The sequence below is a fragment of the Rhipicephalus sanguineus genome, chromosome 4, assembly GCF_013339695.2.
Source record: "Rhipicephalus sanguineus isolate Rsan-2018 chromosome 4, BIME_Rsan_1.4, whole genome shotgun sequence".
NCBI classification, from domain to species: domain Eukaryota; kingdom Metazoa; phylum Arthropoda; class Arachnida; order Ixodida; family Ixodidae; genus Rhipicephalus; species Rhipicephalus sanguineus.
In genome coordinates this window covers 131,319,447-131,342,649 of record NC_051179.1, presented here as the reverse complement: position 1 = coordinate 131,342,649, position 23,203 = coordinate 131,319,447, and the positions used below count along the sequence as shown (strand labels likewise).

Here is a 23,203-nt window from a genome sequence, read left to right as displayed (position 1 = left end):
CTTTTGCTACGAGCGCATTTTGGCACCGCGCTGTGAACTTTAGGCCGCAAAATATGAGAATTTGTGAGTAAACAAACAACTACTGTTGCGCGGACGCTATCAGAGCAGTTCAAAAACAATTTCCTTACAACTGCGGCTTCGGTGCGCATGGCAACTTTGTGATCTGCCGTCCCGACGATTCAGTGTTTTTTTTTTTCTTTTTTGGTCTAAATTCGGGTACGTTTCAATGTCATTTGACAAGTTGTCTCGCACTGCGTATTGATCGGTCTTCTCAGCGGGCAAATGCCGCTGCTTATGTTTCTTTATTCCGCGCATTCGTTTCGTTTGGTGCTCACACAAAACGTGAGCAAATGCGACTCCTTTTTTTAATGCTCCTTAATTATCGTTCCGTTTGCATTCCAGCGCTCTCTGTCATCAACAAATTCATAGACCAAAGCTTCACCGATTCGAGATTTTGTGGATGCTGAGCACGGGGCCGACGATCAAGAGGTCGCATTGGAGGGTTCTGAGATGGCATCGCAAGTGGTAAAAGGTAGCGCTTTTACCACCCTGTGGCAGATAAGCATCATTTGCCGGCGGGAAGCGCGCGCGAGCCATCGTCTCAGTGCGCGCTGTCTGCTACTCACCGAACATCGCAGGCCCGACGCAGTAACAAAAGTGTTCGTCGCGGAAGTGCTTGTTGCACACAAGACTCGTAGCGGATGGCTACTTGCCGGTTCTTAGCTTTACAACCCATGCTCCACGCTGTTTCTTGTCCCGCGGTTACCAGTGCAGGCTGACACTGGGCTCCTTTGCGTAAGCGCGGCACTGCGGCACCGAGCGGTAGAGCCCCATGTTCGTCGCCTTCGGAGGCAGCCACTCTATTACAATGGTTTCAATTGAGTAGAAAATGACAGAAAACTTCCGAATTTGAACAGACAGCAGCGCATGCGGGACTTGAAACTCGTTTTCAAAGCACGCGGCAGTGCGCCACAAGCAGCCGACGCGGCCGCTGAGACCACGTGATCCTGCCAAGCACGTCACGCCGACGGTGGCGCCGGCGTTTCCAGTGGTGGGCCTCGAGGCCAATATTCACTTCTTCACATACACACGCTAATTATAAATGAGCTGGCTGCAATGCCATACAGAATGAACGCCAAGTACAATAAAAAACGCAATACAAAATGCAATGAAATACAACACAAAATGCCAAGTGCAATAAAATACAATACAAAATGAAGTGAAATACAAAACGAAATGCGAAGTACAATATAATAAAGCACTTCAACAAAGTTCGTAAGATCCACAAGACTTATGTGTAGGGGTGTGCGAATAGCACGGTGTAAGAATAAGTTAGGTGCTGGCACTCGCCTCTCCGCTTGAGGAGAGGGCGCGGGCAGATTGTGTTCGCCGATGACCTTGAGCCACGAGTAGTTTTCGCGGTGCGCGTTCAGATGGCGTTACAAAATGGGGTCTCAGTACAGTACTTTAAATACCACAAGAAACCAGCGCCCCACAGCGGGGGAGCGCCTAAGATCACGTGCACTCAAGCTTTGGTGTCGTTGAAAGCGCAGTTTTCAAATCGGGGCCCCGTGCGCGGCAAAGAATGAAACGATGCGGGTGCTTCGGTATTGTTAAGTGCATGCCCCCCCCCCCCCCCCCCCACTAGAAAAAAAAAGCATTTCTGGCCTAAGCAGCCAGAACTACGTTGAGAGCAGCCCGAGAACACAGCGTGAGGGTTGACGAACAATAGTTCTCGCCGAGTGCCAGTCGTGGTATTGTGCGGGCCCCGCAAATCTTCCCTGACGTCCACAATACTAGCTTTACTCGTGGAACGTCACGCGGGGCCTTGGTCTACGACATACCAGTGGCGGTATCGCGAGGTTCTGCCAACTCGGATGAGCACTCACGCTTACCTTAAAACCAAATTAAGATATCTTAAAGGCAACGTCAGACACTAATAATCGTTCGGAAGTGCCGACGTATACAGGACAATCAAACAACAAAGACATCTTGAGGTTTCAATTTTGGTGTCAGGGGTCCTTTAAATTGCCAAGAGAACGCAGGTACACCGTGGTGATGGGCACTTGACTCTTGGGGAGAGAGACGAAGGTGCGGCGGATGGTCGCCATAGATCTTTTATTTCGCTCCAGGAATAAGTTTCCGCGCCAGCCGCAGCGTCTTACACAGACAATTTTCGCCAACAGATGTGAGTCAGGAGGCAATGTGACACACATCTATGATATTATTCTTGAATGGGTCGATACGAAGGGTCGTAATGTACATGATCAAGGGGGGGACGGCCGGCACGTGACAAATACATGAAGTACTTTTTACTAGCCGACACTGTTATTTCGCTCTGAGGAGACCGTAATGAGTTGACGATTATTGGAGATCCCGCCAGCCCGTAAGAGCGTTGGAAGTTCGTCTTCACTAGCTTTATTTGTTTTAAATCCTAAGTTTCGTTGATCATATGCCGACAAAATATATGAAACTCATTCAGGTTTAGTACCTATATAGCTTTGCCCGAAAGATACTACATCGTGTGGGCTCCGGGTCCCATGGGCCTTGAGAGGATTGAAGCGACACACACCGAGGCATGCGATAGCGTCAACCGGGCCTACCCGCACCAGATCCGAGGCACGTCCCACACAACAACACCAGAGAAGGAAACAGAATCCATGCCACTAACTTACCACGCACTGCTGCAACACTATCGGCTTGAACGCAGGCTATACAATCCCGCACATCCAAAACTAACAAGAGACGAAGGCGCCGACTACAGGCGACTTCAGAGCAATACGCTCACTCGCGTCATCCTATAGCCCCATATCAAACGAACGTTACACAGCTACACGTGTCCTCACTGCAACGTACCAGACACCCTGGCACCACAACTTCAACTGCAATGCAAAGAAAGTATCGCAGTGCTACAATCCGCAGCAACAAACGCAGACCAGAGCCTCCTCACCGAACTGTGTTCTTTAGGCAGAGATCTCTAAGCCCGACATTCACGACCAGCGCCAACTAGTCGCCCGGGCCCGGAGGGTGGTCAAGGCCAGATGATTCTGGATATAAGGGGCCTCCCAACCAAAGCCTCCTCACCGAAGTGTGGTCTTTAGGCAGAGATCTCTAAGGCCCGACATTGACGACCAGCGCCAACTAGTCGCCCGGGCCCGGAGGGTGGTCCAGGCCAGAGGATTCTGGATATAAGGGGCCTCCCACTTTCAGTAACCCGCCACTCTGTGAATACATGCTTATTCTCTCTTAATTACGAAACGGCGCACAAAGTAAGACAAAATGCGCTTTCGGCGCTTGTGTTTCGTGTGCTCCTTCGTGTTTTTGTCTTACTTCGTGGCGACGTTTCGTAAATACGAATCCTTACCAACTAGCCGGATTGTCAGTCCTACTAAGCATTGTTTATTCTCTCTCTCTCACTCACTCAGTTCCACCCCAAAAATACATTTTTATCAACACAGTGAAAAAATTCTGCCGTAGAACATTTTAAAGAGCAACATAATTTTTGTCGTCGTGTGGTTTGCGAGACATACTTCATAAATGCCTCTCTGCAGGCTTAAAGTGGCAAGAACACTGCATTATACTGTACCAGTGGGCATATAATCAGGCAGCTGCATTGGTGAATCGGTGGAATACATACATTATCGCGCAACACTGAGCGCACTACAATGTCTCTTCAGTGTGACGAGTGGCGTAGGCAGAAATATTTTTCGGAGGTGGGGGGGGGGGGGCCCACGCCTCTGATCCGGCGTGGGGTCCGGGGAGGTAAGTGGGGCCGAGTGTCATTTTGTGCTGTGTATCCCATGGCAGAAAAAAATTTCGGGGTGGGGCACAAGCCCGGTGTGCCCCCCCCCCCCTGGCTACGCAACTGAGCGTGACCTCTGTAGAAATGCGAGCATTGAGTGAAACATATATAACTGGTAAATCGCTGCCGATGAGCCTCCACCGTCAGCAAACGGGCGTCTTTGCATACCTTCCTATTCAGGTGCCACCGGGATTTATTCGCGAACTAATTACAATGCATCAAAGCTCAATGGATAGTCGTGGGCTTTAGAAATACGTGGTAAATATTGCATGCGATTTTGGTGATGTGGTACTGTGCATTTTGTAGAACATCTCTTCGAACGCAGTTTTTATAGTTCCTCAAATGGTCCCAAAACTGCCCGACTTCGAGGGCGAGAGTGGTTTTTCTAGTTCCTATCCTTTGTTTTCTACCCAATGGTCGCTAAATCCTCCTCGTCTCTTGTTCGTTTGAAAACATGTGGAAAATGTCAGTACTGCGCGTTGCTCCATTCAGGACCTCGCACTTTTTAGCTGCGCGTTATCTCCGCTCGCGCAGTACATACACGAGACAAAATCAGTTGATCGCAGCTAAATCATCTTTTGAAGCACTTTTAGTTTTAAAAGCTGTTGATGAATGCGTCAGAGCACCATTCGCGGTACTCGCACAAAACGATGTTTTTTACCTTAAATATAAGCTGGTATTCGACGATACGTAATTGCTTTCTGTGTGGTTATATCGCTTGTCACTTTGCGCATTCCGTTTCTCCTTTGTGGCGCATTCGTATTGCTTATCTCCTTGCGCATTGGTTTGCGCATACGGTAGCTTCTTATTTGAATGTTTACTCAATGAAATCCGTCAGTTCAAGTTTAGCGCTCTAGCCTATTCAGATCGTTTTTCTGTTCAAGTTTTCGTCCTAGTAAATACGACTCAGCAGAAAATGTCGAGGTAGCAGACTACAAAAGAAAGAAGGGCACATACACATTTATTTGCCCCATCACGTAGGTAACCCTATTAGAGTAAGTGTTCGCGACATAGACAAATTGTCTTTGTACAAGTTTAGACGAATAGACAGGTGTCCCTCTCTTGTTTCTGACAAGAAAAAGCACTTGCGAAATCACTGACGTTCGCCGCCAGGCCACATAGTCTCGCGCCATCCGGATTGTCGCAGAAGCTGCTGCAGTAGCTCATGAAGAAGGTCTGCGCCTCCGAGAGCCTCTCGAGTCCACGGATCTTGACCGGCTGGTAGTTGCTCCTCGAGCTCCTCTTGAACGCCTCCAGTGCCAGTTCAAGCGCGAACAAGTCGGCCACCCCACGTTTCTCGTGCTCCGACTGAGCGAGGTCCCACGTACAATTCTGCACCATTTCCCACCAGTCGTTCTCGCGCCCAATGTAATCTAGCCGTCTACCGTGCTCGTCCGCGATTTTCACCAGCGCTCTGGCCAGCTGGAATCCCAGACCGCTGTACGCCATAGCGCTCGAGCCGTCCTTCAAGTAAGACGGCGGGTAAAAAGCCCCCAGGCTGATGCGCATCCAGTTGAAGCTGTAAACGTAGAGAACGTCGCTGAGGGACCAGCGGTAACGCGCGGTCATGAGACTTCCGTAGTAACGGTTGGTCAGAGACTTCCTCAGTGCCATCCGCGACTTGATCCAGATCGCGAAAAATGTGCTCTGTTGCGCCGGAAAGCTGTCGTACATGATGTCCAGCGTGTCTTGGTGGAAGAACGGCTCCGGAGGCCAGAAGTGTCGCCCCGCGGTTGTCTGGATCTTGGCCGCAGCCATGCTCTTGGTGGAATTTGACACACTGCGGGAGTTGGCGATGGCGTCCGCGAGCGCAAATGACGTCCAGTTCAGAATGCCGGTTATCTCGTGGCGCTCGTGCGTCGTGAACTCGTGCGAGAACGAAGCGGCCAAGTGGGCGAGGCCGAACCACTCCTGCACGTTCAAGAAGCAGAGGGAGTACATCCTCATGCCTTCTGAGCCCATGCTTGGGAAATCGTCGAACGCCGGGGTGGCGGTCCACGCGTACACGTAAGCGAAGGTCCAACCGGTTACGTTTAGCGCTCTGTCCCCTCCGAGGTTGCCCAACAACGCGAACATCCTCGCGAGGTACAGTTCGTTCGACAGTAACACTTCTGTGTGCGAGCATACATTGAAGTCCGCGTTGAGGTGCTTCTTCAGCAGCGCCATCCATTCGGCTGACGAAATTACTCTCGTCACATCGCCGACCCTGTGAAGTGGCACTAGGCGGTCGTGCTGCTCAGCAGGGTCAAGAGACAGGATAGCGCTGCGAATGGCAGTTTCGTCGCGACGCAGCTCGGCTAGGTCATCGTCGCCTAGCGAGAGCGAGCCGTTGGTCAACAGCGACGACATGTTGCGAGCCAAGGCAGCGTACGCGTTGTCATCCAGCGTAGACAGCTGCCGCATACGGTGCCATGTGAGGGCTCCCACCTCGCTGACGCTGACGACGAAGGAACCGTCAATGTCCGAGTATGCGGCGCTCACGTCGAACCACAACGCGACTCTCCAATTTATGGAGAGGTCAAACAGAACGTCAAGTAACTCCAGCAGTCCCACGCGGCGGTCTTCTTGGAGGGCCTGCGCTGGCCAAGAGATTCCGCGGTCCGCCATGAACTGCGCGAAGTCGCCGATGGCTTCGTTGGCACCCGACCTATCGGCACATTTCTCGAGGGCGGTGAGCGCCTTCAAGGTGGTCGTCGGTGTGTAGTTCCCCTCCAGCCCTGGCCGGAGCAGCACGTGTAACACCTGCGTAAAGCGTTTAGTTATCGGCATAAGAGAGGAAACGTGTTACTACGTATGCGCGCTAAACGACCACAAAAATAACGAAGGCGCAACTCGTGCCCTACAGTGTGCAAAGGACAGGCCTTGGCAGACATACGGTAATTAGAAGTGTGAACACCCTACGGTATTTATCGCGCGCTGATGCCTTAATATGTACGGGCATTCTTGAATACCTCCGTTGGAGTTGCTCCACAGCAGCAAGCCCGCTGAACCGTCGGGACGAATCTACAGTAGCATGCACTTCAGTACATCAATATGTACCGATCAATAGAAAAATCAAGCTAATTTCATTTCAATGCGATGGTAACTTTGTCACGGTGTATGCAATAATGGAATGTTAATATCACATTTTTCTGTCACCAATCAGTGAAAATAGTTGGAATAAATGCGACCAAAAGAATTACTGCCGGTCCACGGCGCATGCTTGAACAATAGCTGAAGCAACAGTATACATTACCAGACCGGATGTATTTTCTTGCATCTCCGTCCATATATGTGTATAATATCTAACCGGGACGAATACATGAAGTCGCTCGACGTATGCGATGGTAACTTTGTCACTTTGTCACTGAGCCACTTTGATGAAACCATGGCCTTGACATGGCTAATCCACCTATCAGAGTTTATATTGTATGTAGATGAAAATATAAACACTAATTCAATGGAGTAAAATGGTGCGAGGGGGAGCAAAAAGAAAGTTGCCGCCTAGTGCGTTCGGTTTGAGTTTTGAGCACTGCAAACGCGTAGATCAGGCAGTTGGTGTTGCGTCTGCAAAGTATGAAATGACTCAGTTGCATGGGGAACTGCGGAAACAGCCGAAATTTGAAATAAAAAACTGCTCGCCCTTTTTCTAGTGAATGCTCAGCGTCGAGCGAGACAAACCATCTAAACGAATCTGGTCAAATTCACACGCGCAAGCGCTGATTGGAACGTCCCTGCCCATGGCGTGCGAGTTCGCTTCTTCAGACAATGCGGAGCGCGCAGTGTGGCAGCTGGAGATGCGCCGCTAAAAAATTAATAGAGAAGAAAGAATGGAACGAAAGCTGGCTGAACGGAAATTGTACAAGATTTTCTGTGCATGACGTTCGCTCTCCTTGATTTTGCTGCTGTTACACTGTTTTGTGTACACGTGTTGTGGAAAGAGGCATGTTTGCATATGATATGAACGGCAACGAATGCACACGGTGTTCCAGCTATCAAGCACCAGGCTAAAAACAACAGCAACAACAAGGAAAGCCTTTTACGTATAGACGAAACCCGTGGTACGTTGTTAGCACCAACCTGAAGGGGTGTCTCATCTTCGTGCTCTGCCTGGATTCATTATTGCGAAACACGATTTATCATATGTACAAGTACATCAACCAGAATGCTGCTTCTAGGAACAGGGAAGGAAGTTCTGATGGAGTTGGGTGCACTGATTTCTGAGCAAACAAGTTGTGTTAACCACCTCACACGTAAAGGTGTATTCCCTCACAAGTCATCACTTCTACTCAAGCTCATTTACATGTGAATGACCGCTAATAAAAAGTGCAGTGCCCGCACTTTATTTCCTACTGCTCGCGTCCACTCAGTACTGGTCCCTCGTGTTCACTTGGTCACCGACATTCACTCCCATTTTTTATTCACGACCATCCACTCACTTGCTCTTATTTCGACCCATCTTTCGGGCTGCGAAGCTCGACGGCACGAGTTCGATTCGTGGCCGTGGCGGCCGTATTTCTACGATTTCTCCATTGGGGTGCACGCAAGAACACTCGTGCACTTAAACTTAGGTACACGTTAAAGAACCATCGGTGGTCAAGATTATCCCGGAGTCCACCACTACGGCGCGCCTCATAACCACATCGGGATTCCTGCACGTAAATATCCAGAATTCATTTTTTTTTGCTCCTTCCCTGTACGTCACACCACGCTTATCGAAGACAAGACTCGGAAGAACTTGTTCGTGGCCTGGCTGGCACTTGCTGTGAGGCACAGCTACCGCTATAAAAACGCAAACAACGAATGCACGAAATAAACAGATATATGACCACACAGCCACACGCACAGGCGTGCGCAAGGGGGGGGGGGGTGGCGGCAATTCCGTTACATACCTGTACTCAGTCGGGCCTGTCATGCCATTGATTAATGCGCAGAGTTATGACCACGCATGTTTTTGACGATAATGGTGGCTGAGGACTCCTGATGATGCATTCCAAGAACTGTTTACTTCCCGCCTTTACCCCGGGAAGGACGGCGACCAATGGCAGGCCGTTGTGAGAAGGCTGTCATCGCTTAATTTCATTTTTGTATTCTCTGCGGACGTTGTTTCCTTTCGGAGTCGACCAACAGGCGGAGACGCCCCCCCCCCCCCCCTAATGGGGAACCCTGCGCACGCCTATGGCCGCACGTGTCGTCGTGTTTGCAGATTGTGCTTCTGTCGTCTCTGCTTGCGTTGTGCGCACCCTTCTAGCGGCCCACAGAGGAAAAGTTGCAGCATCGTGTTGCGGCGACGTGTATTGAGAAACAAGACTGCTCTGACCTCCGAGCCGTAGAAGCGGTCCAGCACATCGTTGGGGCCGACGGCGTGGTCGTCTCCGCCGCCGCAGACGTACGCGTAGAAGTCGTGGCATGGGTCGACCGACGCGTTCAGCGAGCTCAAGAGGCGGCGCGCGTGCTCTAGACAGTGTTCCGTGGAGCAGACGTGCTCCCTTCGAGAGGGCATCTTGCGCGCCAGCACCAGCACGAAGGCCGCGACCACGATCACGCACAGGAAGACCGCCGAGCACAGTGTGAGCTTGGGGATCGCACGCTTCTCCACGCGGATGACAGCTGGCATCCACGACAGCATGCTTGGTGAGGACGTCTGCTTGATAAAACCATTGAAGCGAATGGAAATCAGGTATCACACATAAACGACACCCACGTACTGCATGCAAGGCTTATTTACCGTTAACTTTTTTTGCATATTGTCTGTGACATATAGTAAACTAATTCACAAATCCTCATCACATGAAGAGGCAGACATTATACTAACACCGTAAAATATATGTCTAACTATTTATGAAGGTTTTACTGATAAACTTTCCAACTGTTCTAGCACGCATAGTGCAATATGAAAACGAAGCCAGTAATTTCACAAGGCACATGCTCTTGGGACTAGTTTTAAAACAATGTCATCACCAGCCGTGGTGACTTACTGGCCTAGGTAAGACGCTGCTACACGCTCGAGGGTGCAGGTTCCCTTCCCAGCCATTGCGGTCGCATTTCGATGTCGACGACATGGAAAAAGAAAAACACACAAAAAAACGAAAGCACACCGGAGTCCCACTACGGCGTGCTTCCACTACCTGGTAAACATATCGTGGATTTGGCACGTCATCGAAACCCCCCAATTTAATTTCTTAGGGGTCTCTGCTGCAGTGAGTGCAGATGTCGATTTCCAAGCGACTCTCACCCATCTGACGTTAAACCAATGTTTGAATACAAAATCAACGGCAAAGGAGGGGACCAGAGAAAGTTCCAGCATTTGTGGCAGATTTGCCAACGTGTTATTTTCACTGAGACAAACGGTATACGACCAAACGACAGGCGCAGACGAGGGTTACAGCACAAATATAATATTTTTTCCATTCGACGATGCGGCAACGCATGCACTTACAATTTAGGGGGGAAATATATTTATTCAGTGACAACACGACATTACGATTCTATTATGTTGTGCTGTCTCTAATACGTACACATGTTTTGGTATTATACGACAGTTAATAAATAATTTGAATATGAAGGTTCTACGTATTATAACACCGTTACATAGCATTTACTACTCACTGTCTGCTATGTGGGCCACAATTTCAAAGTACATAAGAGCTTTTGCATTTTCATTTCATAAAATAACGACCGTAGAGCTCCAGTATTGAATTCACGGCTCCTAGCTCAGTAGTGCGATGTCAGAGCCACTAGGCTACCTCTCCTGTTGCCGTATGACAGTCGTATATCTGCATCACTTTCCAAACAGCTACTTTTTTTTTCCTCAGACAAGATGTAGTTTTGGGCAGTGGTTTCTACATTTGCTTTGTGTGTCGATTTACATACGTTCGTGTATTCCATAAACCCGAACTTAGTTTCGTCGACGCTGACTGGCATCGTCGGATGCACGTAATAGTCAGCCAACCACTTATGCAAATATGTCTCTACTCCCTTTTAAGTGTCTCTTAACTGCGCGTTTTAGAAGCTGCCGCCCGTGGAAGAACAGCGAGTATTTTTTTAACAGTGTGTGAATCTTCGTCACATTTCACATAAGGTTCTATTCAGCTCTCACCACTCATTGCGAATTTTGACGGCGGCACCGCCCCGCCTCACTAGCCCCACCAACAGAGAGCACTGTGCAAGAGAGAGAATGCGCGAGAAATCTAAGGCGTGTTTGTAGAGTGTCGTGCATGTGCCTCAGTTGCGAAGTCGGTAAAGCGTCGGGCGGAACTTTACTTTTTGTTCTAGTTTTTTTTCTTTCTCATCCGTTAGCGTCCATTTTATCAACGTCATATCCGTGACGGAAATACGTCACTGAAGTCTTGGTGGACCCCAGCATAAAACTCATGTTAAAAATCGAGGAAAACAAAAGCTACACTAGCTGGGCGTAGATGTTCGCGCGCTTGTTTCTTTCGAGACTGCTTGAGCGCTGCCACGTGACTCTGCTCCACCAATGAGTACGCACTGACCTCATCGCCTGCCCTCATTCGAGGGCTCTGGAGAAAGATGAAATTATGTCTTTGTCCTTGGTTTTATCCAGGTGGCTTAGTGGCACTCGTACCAGCTTGTGAAGCGGAGCTCAGCCTGCGATTATTGTTTCGCGAAGTGGTGTTGCGACAGCAGTATCTTGAACCTTAAGATACAAGGTACATTATTTCATGTATCGGAAATACAGATACAGATACACGTCTTGCGAGACGTATCGCGATACAGACACAAGACACCCAAAGAGTATCTAAGATAGCATCTAAGATACATGTATCTTCGACATTGCCCAGCACTGCTTCGCAGGCACCGGAACCTCGAGAGGAAGATGCAGAGGCAGATGCGGAGACTGAAGGCAAACTTAACAGTGGTTTATTTACATGCGTTACACGACGAAAATCTCGTGTCGATAGTGAGCTCGTTCGCTCATTATAAACGGTCTCCTTTCCCCAGATCCTTAGAAGGGGAAATTGCTCCAAGTTGGACAGTCCAATCATATAACACACGCCACTTCCAAGGGTGCCGCCAACACCCGCCCAGGTTAACGTCTTTGACGGGGGCGTAACGACCGCACTCTCCACTTGTGGCACAAAGGGGGTCTTTCTTTGAAACGTGAAGGGCCGCAGGGCATACGTGCGTCCATCGGGCTCTTGAAAGGGTCTGCCATCCTGAAGTACCTCACCGCTCGCTCAGCGGGAATGGGTCGTCATCGACGTCATCTATGCTGGCGCCGTTCGTTCTCTCTTGAAGGATGATGTGGCAACCGGAAACAATTACGGTCGTCTGGTATCACCTTGATGTGTCGGGCCGCATGGCGCCTCACACACAGGCTCTGGAGGACAACGCACGTGCTTGAACGACTGTCAGCGGGCAAGCAGCCTTTCGGCGCATTCCAAGAACAGACAACGCCGCTTCACCTTCGGCGCAGGCGCCGGACGTAACAACGTAAAGGTCCTGCCTCGCGGGCTTGCTGAACTGCCCCTGTCTGGATGCCGGGGGTCTGAGCTGCTCAGAGCAGCGGCCCACATTGACGACAGGGTTTCCGGAGTAGCTGTCATCCTTCCGATAATTACATTGCACTCTTACAACATGGGTATGGGTGCTGCTGGCCCTTCCTTGCACAATTTACACGTGTCGTCCTGATGCTTGTCTGGGAAGATTCGTTTTAGATGGAGTGGGTTAGGGGAGATGTTCGTCTGGAGCTGTCTCCAGGCGACGGCCTGCCTCCTGTTCAATTTGTCACTCAGCGGTGGGTATCAGCGCGAAAAATAGGCTCAAATCGTATTTTGTTTTTTTCGAGAAGCGAACGCGTTGACCACGAATGACGGGCCGACGGGCGCGACGACGAGGAATCGTGAGAGAAAGCGCGTGATGGCAAGCGGTGGTTTCCACTCGCTCCGCGCGGCGCCCTCCTAATCGCACTGCTCGCTCTCCCAAATGCATGCGGAAAAGCACCCTTCTGCGAGAAAAAAACGACTTCTTGTAGGGAAAGCCAACTTCTTGGGGCGTTTCGCGCTGCCCGATGTTCGGCGTATGAAGTGTTCCGGCTATATTTGTTCGATGTAGCCGCAGATATTCCTATGCACTGACGTCAAAGCATTGCGGTGTTTGAAAATAGTTTGACATAAAGGATCATTCGATTTAACCGGGTTCGATATAGTTGGGTTTGGCTTAGTACAGATGACGTGTCTGTCAGGGAAGCCACTGTCAATAAATTGCTGGTGTTTTACGGGCCACAAGAACGATATGATTTTGAGGCACGCTATTCGAGGTGGACTCCGGATCAATTTTGCACAGCCCCAGTTAGGAGTAAGAGGGAAACAGCCCCAGCTAAGAGTGAAATTTGGGTGAGTCTATTCTTTGTTTTAAAATTAAGCCTGCCCGAAAGAAGCGGCCTGGTGCACTCAGACGACGGACCGAATGCGGACTTGGAAAGGCGGGACGGCGCGTCACGTGAGCTCACATCAGCGATTCTTCTCGTCCGCACCTCGTCCGCGTGGCTCGCGGACGGATAAAACTAGTACACCTTTTTTCGGCTCGAGTCGTACGGTTGTCATCGCAGTCGACCTCAGTTCATTACTTGCTGGCACTTGCTCCCGTGTATTTCTGGGGCCGTTTTCTAAGACGATCACCATTGAGAGATATCTATCTCTTTCAATGCGCGCTGTTTGGCGGGTTGAACAATAGCGGGTAAGTCGCTTTAATAATTGCACATGCGGGATCCTACGGCAGGCAAGTGGCGCTGTCGCCGAAAGTGGTTGTCTCCGGTCACGGCCCGTGTTTGAACACTCAATTTAAATGGACACTAAAGGCAAATATTAAGTCGACGTGGATGTGCCTGAAGGCGGATCATCCGTGGATTAGCCGTCCACGTCCACGACAAATCCGCATTCGGTCCGTCATCTGAATGCACCACAACTGACCAACAAAATGACTCCGACTTGACTCCTCCTCTTGTGGCGCTCTACAGTTTAAACCAGTGGCGCACCGACGGGGGGGGGGGGGGGTTGGGGGTTGTAACTCCCCCCCCTGAGGCCGACCTGACACCCCCCCCCCCCACACACACACACCTTGTAATTGCTTCACGGTCATTGTCACCGAGAATCCAACGTACACGTTCAAGGCCCTTGTTGACATTGTCGTTTCAATTCAAGAGGTAGTCTGAGGTCGATTTTCTCTCATTTACTCCAGAAATGTGTTGTATTCACTCATCTACTCGTAAACTGAGAGAGCGCAAACCGCGTGCTCTGTGGCTCTGCGTTCACTTCCAGTGAAGCAGCTTTGGACGAAAGAAAAGATGCTTTCACGGGTCGTCAGTTTGACCCCTCTTCTTTTCTTGCCCCATCTGATTACTGCAATAGAGCAAGGAGATATTTCGGAATCTTCGAAACAAGCTATTGTTTTTTTTTTCATTTATTAGATTCTCAGAGGAAGTCTAAAAGGGGCAGTGTACGATGATAATGCGCCGCGTGACTTGGCCACAGACATCGGTGCACAGTGCATGTGACATCAAAAAGTATTGTGTATAGCAGCTCAGCCAGCTGTGTACGCAGTGCTACATACATGTTTGTCCAGAACAAGAGTTCGCACTGTTGGCCGTTTATAACATTATTATCCGGTTCACATGGGCAAATCTAATGCACTTACCTGCACACATGCAAATTATACCAGGTTCACTCGGACGCTTCTAATGCAATTAGAGATTAAGATATCAAGTGCCTAAATACCATGAAATTGTCGGCCTCACATGGCTTGATTTAGTGACACTAATGGCACGATGACGAAGTTGCGCAATAAATCTATGTTGGTTTTGCCTTGAATGTGCAACTTTTTTCAAATTCTACGACATAAAACTCATTTTACAGAAATAACAAGCGCTTTAATGTATATTCCATGGCCTTACTCGCTATGGAAACGAAACTCGCTTAAGCGTGATGAACAAAAAAAAAAGCGTGATGAACATTTCCTGTTGCGATGAAGGTGGCGTTCTCGTTAATTTTTCTTAAATCCTTCATATTATAATGAACACGAATTATGTCCGTCATGGAGCACCTTTGTTTTCCTTTAAATAGTCAATAATGTATACACTCTCCTTGCCGACAAACATTCTTTTTTCATCATAGATGGGCTCTACAAAACACAAAATGAGAATGAAGGCACTCATTCGACGACAAGCTCTAAAGTATATAGCCACGTGTCACCGCTAAAATGCCCTTTATATTTACGGTCTTACCAATTAGCTTCACTTTTTACGTGCAAACGGCGTCTAACGTAATTCAAATTGGCAGGACCGAATCAAGGTAACTATTGATTCCCCAAAACGAAAAAAAAAGATAAAAGCATTTGAAGCACTCGGCCCCTTCCAGAGACATATTGTGCGAATCTTCTTTTTCTTGCCTTGTCACAATGCATTGTTTGCTAAATATGCAAACTTTCTCATAAACGTTTCACTGTTTGGAACCCTGTGCCCATGTCTGTCGCCATGGCAAATATAACAATGAAACTCATCGAGGAACAATGCTCTTAATCCATTGCAGCCGCAGTCAAAAATCTTTCACAGATACGTCTCAACGACTGTCATTCGAGCGTCAAGAGATCATAAGTCACAATTATTCTCTCATCTAAACTTATCGAACCAGTATTCAGTTCACCCTTGAAACAGAAGACTCCCTGTCGTTTTTGGATGCTCTTGTAACTTGAAAATAAACTGTGCGAACACACCTACACAAGTCGATATTTTCTGTTCACTTCATACCTCCCGAAAATCCGCATACATCAGTGGTAAAGATATTAATGCGAAGAGCCGGAACGCACTGCAGCTCAGAACTTGAAAGAAAGAAAAACAGAAAAACACGATATATTCAGGAAACTCGCCAAGAATGGCTACCCAAACTCTTTTATTCGGAAAGCATTTCGCTTCCAAAAACACAACGACGCCAGTGGCGGATCCCGGGGGGGGGGGGCGATTGGGCGATCGCCCCCCCCAAAGCTATAAGCCAACCCAACCCCCCCCCCCGCTTTTCACCTCACCGAAGGCCCATTTTTCAGAACGTAGAATTTTTTCAGGTGGTCGCTGTGTCCATCCCAATCCGAGACTAGGGAAGCACCCCTCACACAGCCCAGCGCTTTTGTTAAGAGCGAAACAGGCTTTCTAGAAAAGATTCTTCTGCGTCCTGCATCTTTCAAATAGGCACCGACGAGCACAAGCCTCAACTATTTTGCTAAAGCAACTGCTGCCTTTATGGAAGCGAGCTAAAGTTTCCTCCCCACTCCCAGGGCCATCAGCTCTTCAGCAAAGCGAGGGGTCTTCAAATTCTCCCATCTTTTTCTCAGAGACAGGAGGTCTGTTCTGTGTCATTCAAACTGGCATCTTTCGTCCCACCACCGGCCGGGCTAGACTGCACGTGCGCGCTTGAGCGCGCACGTGCAGTCTAGCCCGGCCGTGGTCCCACAAAGCGTGCAGAACAAGTTACCTTTTAGTCAACCTTCAGCGGCTGGTCCAAAAAAAAAAAGAAGGAAGGCAGGCAGTGGTGCTGTGAATTATATTCGCCGAAGTACCGAGCAAGCCTCCGAGAGCACGTGCGCGGGGTATAATCGAGCGCGACTCCGAAAAGCTCCGTTTGACCGTCCTAGGCTGCGGAGATAGAAAGGGCATTTTCTGGCAACACGACCGGCCAGAAAAAAGGCAATGGGGAGGAGGGGGCGGGGTAACAAAGGGAGGCTTACTCCGAAACTACGTTCAAGGAATACTAAGCTCGCCGTTGTGGGAATACTCATTTATCGAGCAGGTGGCCTGCCTTCCCTCTTTCACCCTCCTCTTACCAACAACACTGATACGTGTTCCCCAATGTTTAGCGGAAATATGCGAAATTTTAGATAATGAAATGGCACTGAGCAATGCAACTGAGAACAAAAATAATGAGCATTTGGTTACTAACGTGAAGTTTTAAAGTTGGGCAACGCCCCCCTCCCTCCTCTCCCCCCCCCCCCCAACAACCAACCGCCCCCCCCAAAGCAAGCGCCTGGATCCGCCCCTGAACGACGCAAGCTGAGAAATCCAGCAACAGGCCTCCCCCAATCAACATCACGACAGAAATACATCACTCTCCGCTATCCCTGGCCCCAGCGAAACCATCGCCCGTTTCCGCGGACGGCGCGCGACTTCAAAACGAAGCCACATGTTCGAAAAGCCGCCGGCGTACTAGGCTGCCGAAAAAAGAAGGGAAAAAAAAGGTCTTTTTGACGCCCGACCCCTTCGAGCGTGTGGCCCGCAGCCGACGACGGGAACGGGCGGCTCGTGAAAATGTTTTCAGCATTACGAACACAATAGCGCGTTGTCTGCCTTCTCCAAGACTGGCCACTGGAAGAGCGTACCCAAGACATCTTCAACAAAACTACTGTACTGGCTGCGACGCCAGCTGCACCAGCGGAACTGAGAAAGACAGGAAAGACGTCGCCATTTCTCGCAGCTGAAGCCAATTACCGGAATGAATGATGGCAGATTCAAACGACCCCATTTGTGAACCACGCTCAAGGCAACCTACACGTAGCACCGTCGCTTTTTCCCTGCGCAGATCGCAAGAAAAAAGAAAAAGATGTCTGCGTACAGCCTCGCACAGTCCGGCCACTCCAAAGGAGCTCCCCGCCCCCTTTTACTCTTCAACTCATTCCCGCCGGTCAATCCCTCGCACTCCTCTGTTCTTTGCCGAAGATCACCGCCGCCGCCTGACTCACCCTTTCATACCAGCCGAACAAGAAAAAAAAAACGCTCTTCATCCCTCCCTCGAAGTAGGGACAATGCTCGCTCAAAGTTCCACCGATAAGAGGGCGTCGGGCGGCTTCGAAACAAGTGTTTTCTGTTTTCTTCGGAGCGTGCGTTTTCTGCAGGCAAAGGGTGTCGCCAGCAGGGTGGTCGTGCATTTTTCTTAACTTTGTTGACAGCGGACGCACGAGGTGCATTGGAGCGGCGAGAAGAAAGGCGACCTCGTACGCGGCTCGTTCGACAAGAAAAAAGGTGTTTGGAAAGTGCGAGAGGTATATGGGGTGCCACGTTTCCTTTCTTTTTTTTTTTCCAGTAGACAACTCTCGACCTCTCTATTTTTACTACTTCTTTTTGTATGTGGTACATCGGACGGAAGCTACGAAGTTCGATGTGCAGTTCGCTTGCTAGAACTAAAGCCCCTCCATGCGTTTTAGCTAGAACTGGCTTCTGTGTCTGCTGCGCGAGTCTGCGTCGACAGTGAGCTACCACACCACGCTACCACAAACGCCAGTTGAACACGATCCTCACCTACTTCCCGACAAAGATTCCGTGTTCGAATTCAAGAGGACCAGCAAGAACACCGGAATACCCGATTACGGCCAGAAAGGAAGCGATGACTCAGCACTTATCGCCTTCAGATGCGTCATCCACCAGTCACTTATCACTGAGGATACTTCAGTCGCCGAACCTGTGCACCGAATGACATGGCAATCGGTAAGCTTGGCTACAATGCAGTTTAGGTCCGTGAGCTGATAATTGTGCTATCTGTGTGCTGCATTGAGCTGCACATACTGTTTGTAATCAATGCCGCAAAGTTTATATCAATATTTACGATGCACTTTCAGATTTATAGTTTGGCGAGGCTGGAAGAAGTATAATATAGGATGTCTGCTCGCATTATGCACAAGATTCTCAGTTGCAAAGTTTTTAACTGCTAAAATTGCCAATGGGGCTTGCTTGTGTGACATTTCCTGATTACTGTGGTAATCAGGCACATAGACGCAAATAACTGGGACACAAGAAAGGCACACGGCGCCGCCGTGTCCTCGTGTGCCTTTTTTGCGTCCCATTTGTTTGCGCTACTCATATAATAATTTTTTAAAGTAACATTGCGCGACCGCCAGCCGGCCGGCACGTCAGCACCCTTATCAATACCTGAGCTGAAAAATTTGCAATAACAAGTATTTCCAGACATCTTTGTTGGAACTATATTACTAGCGTTGGTTTATTCAATTTGCCGTTTATTTTCTACGTGCACTGCTTCACTGAACTGTTTCTTGGCCCTCTCCAGTTTTTCAAGATCTTGCCTGTCAAAACGCTGAAAGATCATCATCATCATCATATCACATTTGATATTATTATATTATATCTATTGTTATTATTTATTATTATTATTATATTATTATTATTATTATTATTATTCTTATTATTATTCGATACTATTATTATGATATTATTGATTACTATGATTTCCATTAGTATTCTATTATAATGGTAATCTCATAGTTTATTTGTCGTTGCATTCCTCCAGCATAAAACAACGAAAGGCGTAATATGCACTGCCGCCTGCCCCCACCCACGCATTCCTGTAGTCTTCTCAGACCCCCCCCCCTGAGAGAAATCCTGGGTGCGCTAATGGTTTTAAACATACAATCTTTAGGCCCGATGGAAAAAATAAAGCTTACGTGTCTGCGGCTGGACCGCGACGTGCGTCCAGGTACGAAGCGATGCGGTTCGCGGCCACGGGCGTGCGTCTTCGGGATCCCGAAGCGGCCGCAGTGCCGGCGCCGTTCCCTGCACGACGGCGAGTGTAAAACACACCGCGCGTATCCGTCCCGAAGCGCGCGGAGAGCTGCAGCGTGTGTCATGGAAACGTCCCCTTTTGTCGGTAGCTAGGACCGCGAGCCCCCTGACGCTCTCTAGCGAGGCGTTCCTGCTCAGCAGCGTCTCTTGGCCCCGGAAAGTGACGTTCTCCACGAAGGTGCGCCTTCTAGGCGGCTCGCGCTGGTGCCGCGATGGCAGGTGTATGCTGCTGTGCCTCGGTTCTTCATCCGGCGACGCGTCAGCTTCTTGCGGAGATAAGTTCTGGCGGTCGTCCATAGCGATGCGTGCTTGGAGCAAACGGCGCCTGTTCGGCGACACCGCTGTCGGAGGCGAAGAGCTACGCGGGCCCCGCGAAGCAGCAGTCTCTTCGTCCAAGGGCGCGGGTAGCCGCGGACACTGACCGCTCGCTGGCGTTGCAGCGCTCGTCGAGTCCGTAGGACCTTCTTCCGAGATGCTGCTGTCCGAAGCAACTCTCATTGCAGCTGGGATGTGCGAGGAAACCTTGGAAGGAGGGCGCTATATGCGGCTGCGTCTTGTGAGAGTCTCGAATAGGCGGTTGGCTGGATTGGTCGATTACGCAGGCCCAAAGATGTTGGGACCCACTACGACAGACTGGTTAATAGTTGGATGTTAAATCAGGGGACGAAGACATAAAAATAATTCCAGAACAGATTAAAGAAATAGTAATCGTAAATTAACAAATAAGTAAATGAAAAAAGGGGACATTGCCGCGTTGAATTACTATATAGAGAGTGTTTCAATAGATACTGACAAACGAAGATCGTATTAAGTCTGCTTTTATTGCGATAGCAATTATAGGACGCTCTCAATGGGTCTGTAGACGTCCGGGCGGCTCCAACTGCCACATTCGACGCGTCGGTCATAAGGCAGCGTGGAGCGTCTGGTGTTGGGTGAACAAGCAGGGTGGCGTCTGCGAGCTGTGTCTTCACTGCTTCAAAGGAATGGTTGGTTGGTTGGTTCCTTAGGGGAATAGCTCAATCCACTACGGGGATCGGCCACGAAGCGTGCTGCAGTAGACTTTGTGAAAAAATAAAATAAAATGAATATGCGAAAAAGATAATTTATAGTAAAGAAAAAAAAATGTTCGGGCAATTTTGATCTTTTTCCTGTTTTTTAATGAAATGTTAATTAGAGGATTGTTAAATTATAGAATTAAATAAATAAGCAATTACAGAAATTTAAGTAAGGGAATGAAATTATATATTTCTACTTATAATATTAACATGGCAGTCTCTTTGTTTCTTTAATATAAATGAATATGGCATCATATATGCCCCTGTTGCATTTCCCTAGTGCCGACGCCCCCAGGGAGAGTAACGCCGATGTGGAAAGCTCAAGGCCAAGTTTTTGAAAAGGAGGTTTTAGAAATCTTTGCCTTATGTTTTGGTATCTTCGACATTCTGTGAAGTAGTGCTCTATTGTTTCTGCTTGATTACAATAATTACAGTTAGGGGAAGGAACGAAACGAGGCCTGTGTAGGTAAAAATTTAGTGACCGGTATTCTGCATCGCAGTCTAGTTAACGTTACTTCCAATTGCCTTGTACTACACGATGTGCTATTCCACGAAAACCTAAGGTGCTGAAAATATGTATTGTTTAGGACAGAAGACTTACGTTCCTCTTGCAGACAAAAATTTCGGAATCGTGCGATCGTGTTATTAGAAGACGGCCTCAGAACATTTATGACCGGTCCTTTAAGGGATGCTGCCGCCAGACTGTCCGCCGCTTCATTTAATATCAGTCCAGTGTGGCCTGGTACCCAACCCAACCGGACGTGCCGTACGTGATTGGGCATATATGAGTAAAGTTTGTTAGGCAGCTCGACGGCTGTGGCACTGTTAATGCCGTACACACAGACAAGGAATCCGTTAATATAACTGCTGAAGAGATATGTGCTGGGAGTTTCCGCAAAGCAAGAATAATTGCGATTAATTCTGCCTGGAATATTGTTGTGAAGTCGGGCAAACGAAGGGAAAAATGACCAATTTAGTGCTGATGAATAAATTCCCACCCCTGCCTTCCCATCAGTAACAGAAGCATCTGTGGCTATTACTGAATTTATCCGTATGTTTTTAAGGTGGTCTTCCAACAACCCATTTAAATATCTAATGGACAATAACTTAGCATTTTTTGGAAATATGTCGTCATATTCTATTACTGTTGTGTGTTTGAGTGCGTTTGGGTAGATTATCTCACTAAATGTCACTTGTGAGCTTGATGCATTATCAGACCATGTAATGGGAGTACACTTCTTCTTCTTACCCTGAAGCAGGTGGCAAGGGGTCTAATCAGGTCAGCACAGCGAGGAATGAACGCCGTTAGAAATTTATCAGTCCAGGAACTCGCGCAGTTCACGCAAAGAAGTTGGCTTTGGGAAGTCTCGAACAACTTACACTTTGGAAGGGTGTGGCCGCATTCCATGACAATCAACGTGGTGTCCGAGAATGTCAAGTTCAGGCACGCCGAACGTACACTTGGTTTTGTTGACGATGAGGCCGTACTCGGCAAGGCGTTCGAAGAGCTGTCAAAGATGGGAAAGGTGTTCGTCTGCGTTGTGGCTAAAGATGAGGAGAATCATCGATGTACGCAAAGCAGAACGGCAGGCTTCGGGTACTGTGTCTACAAACCGCTGGAATTTTTGAGCGGCGTTACGGAGCACGAAGGGCATCCGCAAATATTCAAAAAGGCCGAAAGGTGTTATGACAACAGTCTTGGGAATGTCCGAGGGTTCGACAGGTATCTGATGATACGCCTTGACCAGGTCAATCTTCGAAAAGATGGTTGCTCCATGCAGTGGTGCTGTGAAGTCCGCGATGTCAGGCAGTGGGTAGCGATCAGGAACGGTGGGCGTTGTTCAAAGCGCCGCAGTCGCCGCAGGGTCGCCAGTCACCTGGGGACTTCTTGGGCACCATGTGCAGCGGAGAAGCCCAAGGACTTGATGACGGTTGCACAATGCCAAGCTCGAGCATGTGATTCAATTCAGCTCGGGCAACCTTGAGTCGATCTGGTGCGAGGCGTCGTGAACGACCATGGACAGGTGGCCCTGAGATAATAATGTGGTGGGTAACATCGTGCTTGACAAGGCGCCGAAAATTGGAAGGGCGAAGCAAGCTTGGAAAGTCGTCGAGTAACTGTTCGTACACTGACGAAGGTGGCTTGTTGATAACTGCGGTAATGTCGGTTGGTAACGCTATACCTTGCACCGTTAGGTGTGTATTAGCATCGACAAGGCGCTTGCGGGAGATGTCCACGCGAGCAGGTCGAAATGACGAAGGAAGTCCGCTCCGAGAATTGGGCAAGACACGTCCACTACGAGGAATACCCAACGGAAAACGCGACGGAGTCCAATGTTCAGCGTGAGCGCGCGCTCACCGTAAGTCATGATGGTGGTCTTGTTGGCGGCTTGCAGCGTAAGTGCAGATCGGCGATTCTTCGGAAATGCGGCTGAGGGTGGAACAACGCTAACTTCGGCTCCCGTGTCCACGAGGAAATGGAGCCCAGAGGCCTTGTCCAAAACGGAGAACAAGCGGCTGCTTGCTGGACCACCACCACTCGCCGCTTCTAGTGGCGAGTCGGAGCGTTTCCCGAGAAAGTGCAGAGAGATTAGAGCTGTGCACGGGCCGTATTTCCGAGCCCGAGCCCGGCCCGGGCCCGCTGACTTTGTCGAAGGCCCGCCCGAGCCCGACGGCAAAGGTCTGCGAGCCCGCCCGGCCCGGCCCGACGTACGAAAACACAATCCCGGGCCCGGCCCGGCCCGGCTTTTCGAAGGCTCGCTGCGAAAACAAAACTTCGTTTTCCGGTAA

At 49.2% G+C, this 23,203-nt stretch overlaps 1 protein-coding gene across 1 annotated transcript; it reads right to left on the bottom strand.

Annotated features, from left to right (window-relative positions):
- Positions 1-2,012: 2,012 nt before the first annotated feature.
- LOC119391600 (neprilysin-11) lies at positions 2,013-19,856 on the bottom strand. Its single transcript, XM_037659272.1, has 4 exons — positions 19,470-19,856; positions 9,102-9,425; positions 4,904-6,544; positions 2,013-2,072 (listed from the first exon to the last, which is right to left on the bottom strand). The coding sequence occupies exons 1-4, from the start codon at positions 19,854-19,856 to the stop codon at positions 2,013-2,015; spliced, it is 2,412 nt and encodes an 803-aa protein (XP_037515200.1).
- Between the last annotated feature and the right edge of the window lie 3,347 nt (positions 19,857-23,203).

What these genes read in the sequence shown, in the direction of transcription:
- LOC119391600 (XM_037659272.1), bottom strand. Translation starts at nt 19,856, where the DNA reads ATGAGAGTTGCTTCGGACAGCAGCATCTCGGAAGAAGGTCCTACGGAC. An exon ending in ACCGCTTCTACGGCTCGGAG is followed by an intron (nt 6,545 to 9,101) that starts GTCAGAGCAGTC and finishes CGCTTTACGCAG; the next exon opens with GTGTTACACGTGCTGCTCCG. An exon ending in TATGTGGCCTGGCGGCGAAC is followed by an intron (nt 2,073 to 4,903) that starts GTCAGTGATTTC and finishes TCTCTCCCCAAG; the next exon opens with AGTCAAGTGCCCATCACCAC.